This window comes from Tinamus guttatus, unplaced genomic scaffold (genome assembly GCF_059628265.1).
Source record: "Tinamus guttatus ecotype Peru unplaced genomic scaffold, ASM5962826v1 Tinamus_guttatus_pri_ptg000387l, whole genome shotgun sequence".
NCBI classification, from domain to species: Eukaryota; Metazoa; Chordata; class Aves; order Tinamiformes; family Tinamidae; genus Tinamus; species Tinamus guttatus.
This window is the reverse complement of record NW_028288921.1, coordinates 729,304-740,202: the sequence shown is the minus strand read 5'-3', so window position 1 is coordinate 740,202 and position 10,899 is coordinate 729,304. Positions and strand designations below refer to the sequence as shown.

Here is a 10,899-nt window from a genome sequence, read left to right as displayed (position 1 = left end):
CCGCCAGCTTCCCCTCCATGAGAACAGCTGTCTGACACTGTGCCTTAATACTTTGGAGAGCTGTGCATGTGTAAATCCATGACCATTCAGCGTCTCCACTATCCTTGGACTCTGATAGGTGAATTCTCAAACCAGCCCTTGGTCTCTGAAAGATCATTACATGATTCTGAGCTCTGTGTTGCTGAACCCATGGAGAATCCTGTGCAGCAGGCCCTTCAGGGCTGCAAGTCCTTGGGCCTATTCTTGACACCAGCTTTGGAGGAAAAGCCCAGCTTTCACGCACTTTACTGATAGAAATTACTTTATTACAGAGATGCTGTTAGGGAGCCAGTCCTTGTCCAGCATTCAACACAATTGAGGGTATCAGTTGAGACAGAGCAGACAGTGTAAAAAGGGGAATGAATACAAGTAGTTGTGTAGCAACACGATAACAGTTATTATCACTAGTAAAAGTCATAATAAAAATAACATGAAGAAACAATATTCGATCCAATTACGGGATACAGAAAGAGTCATCTGTGGAGAGATGTGGAAAAATTACCACTGCTTAAAAATGTCCATGAAATCACTTTTGTAATGGCATCCTTGAGCTCCTTGTTCCTCATGCTGTAGATGAGGGGGTTCACTGCTGGAGGCACCACCGAGTACAGAACAGCCAGCACCAGATCCAGAGCTGGGGAGGAAATGGAGGGGGGCTTCAGGTAGGCAAACAGGCCAGTGCTGACAAAGAGGGAGACCATGGCCAGGTGCGGGAGGCACATGGAAAAGGCTTTGTGCCGGCCCTGCTCAGAGGGGATCCTCAGCACAGCTCTGAAGATCTGCACGTAGGATACCACAATGAAAATGAAACACCCAAAGACTAAACAGGTACTAACAACAAGAAACCCAGCTTCCCTGAGGTAGGAGTCTGAGCAGGAGAGCTTGAGGATCTGGGGGATCTCACAGAAGAACTGCTCCACCACATTGCTGTAGCAGAGTGGTAGGGAAAATGTGTTCCCAGTGTGCAGGGTGCCATAGAGAAAACCACTGGCCCAGGCAGCTGCTGCCATTTTGACACAAGCTCTGCTATCCAGGAGGGTCCCGTAGTGCAGGGGTCTGCAGATGGCAACGTAGCGGTCATAGGCCATGACTGTGAGAAGAGAATACTCAGCTGATATGAAAATAGTAAAACTTAAGACCTGCCCAACACATCCCAAGTAGGAAATGGCTCTGGTGTCCATCAGGGAATTGTGCATGGATTTGGGGATAGTGGTGGAGATGGAGCCAAAGTCAAGGAGGGAGAGGTTGAGGAGGAAAAAGTACATGGGGGTGTGGAGGCGGTGGTCGCAGGCTACAGCTGTGATGATGAGGCCATTGGCCAGAAGGGCAGCCAGGTAGATAGCCAGGAAGAGTGAGAAGTGCAAGAGCTGCAGCTCCCGGCTGTCTGAGAATGGCAGGAGCAGGAATTCTTTGAGGGAGCTGCTGTTGGACATTTCCTCCCCATACATATGGGGAATTCACCAAGGAAAAAAACAGAGACAAGTTAGGAGATATTCTTAAAAGGAAAATAAACAAATTAATAAAGTTTTCTCATCTATTTGTCTCATTCCCAGATCTCTGAGGCTCATGCCTCTTCTAGCTAGAGGATGATGTTAGTCTGAAAAGAGACCAGCCCCTGCTGAGAGCAGAGTGGGGTTTAAGAGTGCCCATTTCTGACCTTCTCACCCTTTCTACATTCACCTAAGGGAGGTCTCCAGACTCCCCTTCTAGCAAACAACACATAAGACCCTTTTCTGCTGCCCATTTACAGCCTCCCACCATCACTTCCATACTATCAGTATCTGCATAGGTTTCCCATGGGTCGCTGAGATACCAGATATGCCATGAGACAGCAGAGGCTTTCTGGAGGGCAAGTGGCAGCCTGCAGGACACCACAGGGTGACAGCCAGATGATTGTCAGGATTTAAAATGGACTTTCCTTAAAGGGACAGTCAACTCATTTCCCTGTACTGCATTTCCTGGAGCTCCACAGGACAGAATGGGGCTGTGGAGACCTCATTCCCTTGGAAATCCCTCTTTTCCACTACTCGTAGCTTTGGTCCCTGAACTGCAGCTGAATCCTCCGAACCACAGGAAGCAGAGAGCAAGAACAGGAGCAGCATGGACAGGAGAAGGATTAAGGAGCAACACCATGACCCTGTTGCCAAGGGAGGCAAGGAGAGGGACAGAGAGGCATTCTGGAAAACCTTATCGTTACCTGCAGGGTATGGCAACTTGCAGAGGGGGACATTGCAGCACTGCCCCTCTCAGCCCCTTGGTGGGGAGGCACCAAAGAGATGCCCCTCTCCTCTGCCACAGCTCTGGCTGCAGAGTTCAGCCAGAGTCCCCTGCCCTGCAGTTCCTTCTCCTTCCCTGCCCATCTCTGCTGCCTGGAGCTGTCCCTGCTGGCAGCTCTTTCTCTGTCCCAGTGTCTTGTCCCTGTCACTGCTCCAAGATCCCATGTCACCCTCTGGGTGCTCAGTTCTGCCCTGTAGAAATGTCTGGCAATGTCCAGGGGCAGCTCTGTGGTTGCAGGTTGGAATGGAGCAGGTCACAGAAAGTCCTGGGATGCTGCAAAGAAGATGCTGATGCTGCATTTAGGCTAAAGTAGGTATGAAGCAGCTCACTGACATTTCTCACAGACCTTTAAATCTCTCAGAGTGAAGGTTTACGACTCCCAGCTCATAGCCAAAACAGAAAACTTGTTCCTTCATTCTCCCTGTCAACGTTAGGCAAGTGAAAGTGCAGAGGCCTGAAGGAAAGCTCCTTCTCCTTCAAGCAGCTCTTCTCTTGATTTTCCTCTTGAAAGGACCCCTCAGACATGTCCTGCGCATGTGCTGGAGCTGTGAGCAGAACCTGACCCCTGCAGCACCTCTCAAAGGCAGAAAGAACCTGCCCTGCCAGGGATCTCTCTTCCCGCCCAAAGCTTCTCCCCACAGCACCACAGGGAGCTCCCTGGAGAGGCTGTGTGCTGACCCTCACGGGTGGCAGAGTCACTGCCCTGGGCAAACAGCACCATGAGGTACAGGGACACTGCTCTGAATCACAGCCCCAGGCAGACCTTGGTGCACTCCCTGCCTTCACAGCCCTACATCCCTGTGTTCAAGTGGCATAGCCAAGAGAAGCATACCCTGATCCTCTGACCATGTGTCAGAGAATCCCTGCTCTGAAGCATCTCCTCCTCCTGCTATGCCCTGCTTACTCCAGGATAGAGACCACTAAAAATCCTATGAGCCATGGTTTGGCTGGGATGCAGACACCCCCTCCAAGGACCTCAGCAGCATTGCCCTGCAGACAGAGACTCACTGTTTCAAGGGCTGTGAAGATTCCCCCAAAATGAGCTCTGCTCCCACTCCACACTGCTGTTCACCTCTCGCTGCCTTCTCTCCTCTGCTGTCCACAGCAGCAGGCAGTCCCGCAGCCCTGCTGCTCTTGGCACAGGAGCTGCTCCTGCACTCGGCTGTCTCTGGGCAGTGCTGCCAGGCTGCCATGAGCTGCCTCCGTCCCAGGAGCCTGGCCCCGCTCAGGAGCAGAAGCCCAGCTGAGCTCACCAATTTCTCTGTCCCTTGTGCTCCCTCCTCCTGGGGAATGTTCCCTCAAGCAAACTAAAATAATAATCTGTTTTCCTTTTCTTGTGAGTGGAGAGAGGTTCCAACATTGCAATTTATTTCATCAGAGGATGAGGAGCTATGAAAGTTGTGAATGTCCCACTCTGGAAGAATGATTTTCATAACCGGACAGGGACACCTAGATGGGATGAAAGCCAACTCACTGAGTGTTTCATGTTTTGATTAGGATTAATCAATCCGGGCATTACAGAATTCAGACCCCCAGGCCCGGGTCTGAAGTGATATTCAGATTATTCCTGTAAAATCCACAGACGCCATCGGTGGGATTCCCCTTGCCAAAAACAAAGTGAGAACAACACAGAGGTGTGCATGTATGCTCTGTCTAAGCTCCCACTATAATCATTGGGATAGTCATTGGAGATGGATAATCATTGATAATCACTGGAGATGGAAGAGTCAGTTGCTTACACACAGATATCTGGTGAAGAGACAGATGTGGTCCAAGGCAGATGTGCCACACACAGATGTGGTGTCAGTGTCTGCTTGCTCTGATGCAGCACCTGGGGGACCTGCATCATCCTAGAGGATGAGGTGAGGATCAGGTGGGGAATTGTCTTGGCTATCTGAAATGACCTCCTGTTGCCAAATACAACTAGAGCCCCACTCACTCCAGCTGAGGCATAGGAAGATTCCAGGATTAAACAGCAGCTCTTGTAATTCAGTGCAGACACTTGATTTGATGGTGTTGAAAAGTGCTGGAAGAGCCTTGCCAGATGCCTGGGTTGTCCAGGTCAACCATATGTCTCTACCACTTTGGACCTACAGGCAAACTATTCCCTTTGGAGTGCTTGCTTGCCAAGCAAATGAAAGCCAGCACTGCCTGCAGGGTGAGTTCATCCCGTCTACATCCATGTGTGCTTCATAAACGAGAGGAACATCACACCAAGGTATCTTGAGATTCTTTGCTCTCTCAAACTCTTCTTGTTCTCCTCCCCTCAATTTCTGCTCACTGCATCATATTATATGAACAGGGACTGGGCTAATGAGGACCTCAGCATGGCTGGATCACAGGCTGTCCAGGTCCATGGACATCGTCAGGGGCACCTTGTCCTTCCTGGAGATTTGTGCAACAAGTCTGTCATAAGTCCAGTATAGCCACAGAGTCACCTCAGGCAGAATCCCCTTTCCTGCTGTTTCTCAGTGGCCCAGTTCTGTGTCTTTCTGGCCTCAGACACTGCTGGATTCACTTTCTTAGTGGGATGCTGCTTCCACCATTGCATTGTTCCTGCTATATATGACAGCACGGCTCTGCTCTGAACTGGGCCATTGCACACCCAGTGTCTTTGCCTCTTGGTAACAGATTTCTCTGTGACCATTCTGTTCTCTGTGCCACAGCTGAAGCTCTATAGCCCAAATATATGCAAGTGTAGGCTGCCTGAAGTAGAGGCAGGAGCACGTGAAGATGTGCAAGCTGTCACAGGCCAGAAATATCATTGGAATGATGATCAATGGAAGATGAGGGAGGATGCCTTTTGTGTGAAGGAGCAGATTGCATGTGTGGAGCTCTTCCTTGGAAGAGGCAAGGTTTGAAGAGAGAGCTTGTGGCTGAGCATCTCAGGAGGGAGCTCTCCTATTTTTTGACTGCCCAGAGGGCTTGTGGAGTCTCCTTCTCTGGAGATCTTCAAAACTCACCTGGATGCCACCCTGTGCCACATGCTCTAGGTGCCCCTGCTTGAGCAGGGGAGCTGGACTAGATGAGCTCTAGAGGTCCCTTCCAATGTTAACCACTCTGTGATTCTGTGAACTTGCTGCTGGGGACAGTGCCCATCATTTCCCTTACCACATCTTCAGAGTGCAATTCAGCTGAGTCTACATTAACTCACCCATCAGACAGGGAGGGGAATTACTGCAGCACAAAGAGCCTGGCAATCATAAATTACTAATGCCACTGCCCTTGTTACACCATGCTCACTCAGGCACTGGGTTCATTTAGCAGCCTAAAAGATCTTGCTGGACTCCATGGTCCACTGGTAGCTCGCTGCAAGTCTCTAATCCTTGTCCATGTTCGACGGAGAAGATCATACTCACAGCTGCACAAATTCAGGGTGCTCAGTGCTCCCTCTCCCTCCTCTTGATTAAGGAGCTGCCTTTCTCCAGGGCTGCAGCTCCGCAGGTGTCAGCCCCTCCACGGGGCACCCTCAGCAAACCCTCTCGTCCCCGCCGCTGCTGCTGGCCCCTCACTGCTCTGGCAGCAGCGACCTCAGCGCCAGCACCCGCCGTGAGCCTCCTGCTGGCCCAGCAGCTCCTCCGGCAGGGGGACCTCGCTCGCGCACAGCCCAGCGTGGGCTGCTGCCGCCGCGGGCTGCAGGGACACCAGGTTCCTCGGCAGAGCCGCCCCGGCCAGGAAGGGGCTGCTGACGTCACAACCAGCTGCATGGCCTGGCCTATCAGGGGCTGCAGCAGCAGTGACGTCACCAGCCGACGCCCACGCGTCAGCATAGAGCCAGCCCTGCAGAGAGCAGGGGCCTCCCGGCAGCGTCCCCGCAATGGCCTCTGTGTCCCTGCCCACTGCTGAGACACCCCTGGCCTCACAGGCAGCGCCTGCTGCTGCCCCGGCAGCTCCGCGCACACAAGGGACCTCCCCGCGTATCTGCACCAGACCCCGCTGCCGGCCGCGCTGCTGCTGGGACAGGAGCGGCCTCAGAGCCCGTCCCCAGCCATGGGCCAGCGCTGGCCTCGCAGCTGCTCTGCCAGCAGGGACCTCCCAAGGAACTGCCCAGCCAGGCGCCTCTTGCTGGCCTGCCCGGGACTCAGCAAAGGGCAGAGCTCACGGTCACCCTCACAGACATGTATGGACCTGCTAATGCCTGGTGCTGTCCAGTCAGGAGCACAGACAATGTGACCCCCCTCCCAAACAGGAGCAGTGCCATGTGCCTGCTGCTGGCCTCCCAGGTGCTTGCAATCATTGACTTGACCAGCACCTGACTAGATGATCTCCAAACGTCCCTTGCAACCAGAGAAAGGTGTCTGCTCTCACTCAAGCCCCCTTGGAGCTTGCTTATGAGCCAGCAATGTCCCCTTGCTGCCAGGAAGGACAGTGGTCTTCTGGGGTGTAGTAGGAAGACTGTTTCCAGGAGGACAAGGGAGGTGATCCTGCCTCTCTACTAGGTCCTGGGGAGGCCACCCCTTGAGTCCTGTGTCCAGTGCTGGGCTCCCCAGTACAAGAGGGACATGAAGCTACCGGAGAGAACCCAGAATAGGTGAACAAAGTTGATCAGGGAGCTGGAGCATCTCTCCTATGAGAAGAAGGTGAGAGAACTGAGCCTGTTTTAGCCTGGAGAAGAGAAGGCTGAGAGAGGATCTTATCAGGCTGTGCAAATACCTGAAGGGAGGATGCCAAGAGCAGAAGAGGATGTCCCAGACTCTTTTCAGTGGTGACTAGTGATGAAACAAGAGGCCCAAACTGAAGCACAGGAAGTTCTGCCTGAATTTGAGGAAAAGCATCTTGGCTTTGAAGGTGAGAGAGCACTGGCATGGGGTGCCCAGAAAGGTTGTGGAGTCTCCTTCTCTGCAGATATTCCGGACCTGCCTGGACAGGATCATGTGCATCGTGCTGTAGGTGAAACTGCTTGACCAAAGGGGTTGAACTAGATAATCTGCAAAGCTCCTTCCATACTCAACCATTCTGTGATTCTATAAATGGTCTCCACTGGAATAGATCAGCTTTTTGAGCTGTAGGGATCTGCCTGTCCCTCAGCTTTATTGTGAGTGCTGCTCTAGCAGGATAGAAGGCATCCAGGGTCATTAGAGATGACTAAGGAAATTCCTGACCTGGCCTCCACTGAAGCTCTATCTCCAGTGATTCCATTAGGACCTTTAGGCCAGGAGCTTGCAAGCAGACCATGTGCATGCTTAGCCTGGTAAGGGGAATCCCACCTGCCATGTATTTGTGGAGTTCATGAGTTAGCTAAATCCTTCTCCAAACCTGGCGCTTCTGAACAGACATGTGGAGCCCCAATAAGCCATCTGAATAAGTCATCTGAATCATATATGCACCATATATCAACAAGCTCCCTTCTTATCCCTGTCTGGGTGTCCTGCCTAGTTAAGAGATGTGAATCAGGACCTCCAGTGGGACATTTCTAACTTTGGTAGATAATCATTATCTGATGAAATAAATTGCAATGTTGGAATCTATATCCCTGTACTCTTTAGAGAAGGAAAACAGGTTACTCTACTTGATGGAACATATCCCAGAGGGAGGAATCCCAAGGGACAGAGTAATTCCTGAATTCAGCTGGGCTGCAGCTCGTGGCAACCTGGCAGCACTGCCCAGAGACAGCCAAGTGCAGGAGCAGCTCCTGTGCCAAGAGCAGCAGGGCTGCGGGCACTGCCTGCTGCTGCGGACCGCAGAGGAGAGAGGACAGAGAGGTGAAAGGCAGCGTGGAGTGGGAAGACAGAGCAGAGCTCATGGTGGGAGCAATCTGTGACACGGTAAGTCGCAGGCTGCAGGGTAATGCTACTGAGTTTTCTGGAGGGGTCTGCAGCACCCCTCCAGCTGATGACTTTCTTTTTTCAGGATTGTTCTCCCTGCTTCTACCTTGCATACAAGGCGATGCTTCAGAACAGAAATTCCCTGTCCCACTCCCACAAGGTCAGGGCATCATGGCTACTTCTTCTGGAGCTGGTGCAAGGCAGTGAAGGTAATGTGGGCACACAGGTTCTTCAGAGCACTGTTCTTCAGAGCAGTGTCCATGCGCCCCAGGGTGCTGTGTGCCCGGTGCAGTGATTCTGTGAGGATCAGCACTCAGCCTGCCAGGGCGCTGCAGGGAGAAGCTCTGGGTGGGAGGAGAGATCCCCCCTGGGCAGGTTCATTCTCCTGCTGAGAGGCTGCTGTGTGGGGTCAGGGCTGCTCACAGCTCAGCCTCACCCATACCACATATCTGGAAGGGACTTTTCAAGAGGACACTCTTGGGAAGCTTCTATGAAAGGGAAGGCAATATCCAGAGGCTAGGATTTTGTTTTGTATCCTTGACAAGGCAGCAAATGAATGGGACATTTTAGGTTTGGATGCCTGAAGGAGAGTTCTGCAGTGCTGCTCTGAGGGATCAATAGGTCTGCGAGGACCCCAGAATATTCCTTCCACTGCCTTTTCACCTGTGGGCAGCAGCAATATCCCCTTTGCAGCTCTCCTCATTCTCATTGTGCTTAGTCTCACTCTGCTCTCAAGGGGAAGGGCTTCAGGGCATTTCTGACCTCCTCTGCAGTCAGATTTCCAGAACAGCAGAGCTGCCTCTCTCCTGCCATGGATCCATTTCTCACTGCAAGGCACAGGGGCTGAGAACCACTGCCCTGGAAGTCCATACTGTCTGGGAGGTGCAACCTGGGGAAGGTGCTGCTCTGTCTCTCTGTCCTCCCTTGGCAGCAGTCACAGTGTTTCTCTTCGTTTCCCTGCCTCTCCTTTTTGCTCTTGTTCTGACAGTCAGCTGGGGCTTCAGCTACAAATTCAGATACTCACCGTGAGGTCCTGCCATGGAGGTGTCTGAAGAGGGTCAATGTGCCCAGGGTGCTGGGCAGCGTCATTGGAAGGGCTGCAAAGGGGTTCACTCTTCCTTTAGGAGACCCTGTGACTGTCAGGACACATGGCTGTCTCTGTTCTCCTGCTTAGGTTGTGAGCTGCATTGCATAAATGGACTCAGTGCACAGAGTCCTTGCCATATCAGGAGCAGTGTCCTTTTCTCTCCATCACATATCCACCTTGAGCTAAGAGGGAGAGCAGATTTAAATGAGGGCTTTGAAATAGTCTTCTATGATCTCAACATAGTTCAGGTATTTCTGCAGGAACAAGGCAGATGGACTCAACAGCAAGCCACACTGTTCCCTAAGCAGTAGAGACCCCATTCCATCTCCAGTCTACTTAATGTTCACATTTGCAGGAATAGAGACATCTGTTTGTATTTGCATGTCAATAAAGACATGCAAAGAACCTGACCAGATATGGTGACAGAATCTAAAAATTTCCAAAATAAGTAATTCTAAAAAAAAATGCTAAAACCCCCTGCTGCACCCCAAACTCCTTGGCAGTGTGTGTGGGAATATGAAAAGACCCTTTATATTAAAGGTGGATGTCCTGTGACATCAACTCCGAAAAGGAGAGATATCAAGAATCAGTCCTTTATATACATTGGCGTAGAGTAACTCAGGCTCCGGCTCCTCCCAGAACATTCAGGTGGAGCAGAGACTGAGGAGCTGACTGAAGGTGACAGTGAGAAGAAGGAATTACTGAGAGCTGGGACAGGGCTCGAGAAGCATTTCTATGAAAAATGGAAAGTTTATTTTGGAGAAAATTCTTCTAAGCTATTATTGCCTTTTCTTCCCTACATAGTTTTCCTGAGCCCAATAGAACAGATGTCCAACAGCAGCTCCCTCAACGAGTTCCTGCTCCTGCTGTTCTCAGACAGACGGGAGCTGCAGCTCTTGCACTTCTCGCTCTTCCTGGCCATCTACCTGGCTGCCCTCCTGGCCAATGGCCTCATCATCACAGCTGTAGCCTGCGACCACCGCCTCCACACCCCCATGTACTTCTTCCTCCTCAACCTCTCCCTCCTTGACCTTGGCTGCATCTCCACCACTGTTCCCAAATCCATGCACAATTCTTTGTGGAACATGAGGGTTATTTCATACTTGGAATGTGCTGGGCAGGTCTTTTTCTTTTTTTTTTTTTGTATCAGCGGAGCATTATCTCCTCACAGTCATGGCCTATGATCGCTATGTGGCCATCTGCAGACCCCTGCACTACGGGAACCTCCTGGGCAGCAGAGCTTGTGTCAGAATGGCAGCAGCTGCCTGGGCCACTGGTTTCCTCAATGCTGTCCTGCACACTGCAAACACATTTTCCCTACCTCTATGCCAAGGCAATGTGGTGGAGCAGTTCTTCTGTGAGATCCCCCAGATCCTCAAGCTCTCCTGCTCAAATTCCTACCTCAGGGAAGCTGGGATTATTGTGGTTAGTGCCTGTTTATTCTTCGGGTGTTTCGTTTTCATTGTGGTGTCCTACGTGCAGATCTTCAGAGCTGTGCTGAGGATCCCCTCCGAGCAGGGTCAGCACAAAGCCTTTTCCATGTGCCTGCCGCACCTGGCTGTGGTCTCCCTGTTTCTCAGCACTGCTCTGTTTGCCTACCTGAAGCCCCTCTCCATCTCCTCGCCATCTCTGGATCTGGTGCTGGCTGTTCTGTACTCAGTGGTGCCTCCAGCAGTGAACCCCCTCATCTACAGCATGAGGAACAAGGAACTCAAGGATGCCCTAAGGAAA

At 51.7% G+C, this 10,899-nt stretch overlaps 1 protein-coding gene across 1 annotated transcript; it reads right to left on the bottom strand.

The window, feature by feature from the left end:
* Positions 1-512: 512 nt before the first annotated feature.
* On the bottom strand, positions 513-1,472 carry LOC148593488 (olfactory receptor 14C36-like). Its single transcript, XM_088530791.1, has one exon. It carries the CDS (start codon positions 1,470-1,472, stop codon positions 513-515), a length of 960 nt encoding a protein of 319 aa, XP_088386917.1.
* Positions 1,473-10,899: the final 9,427 nt, after the last annotated feature.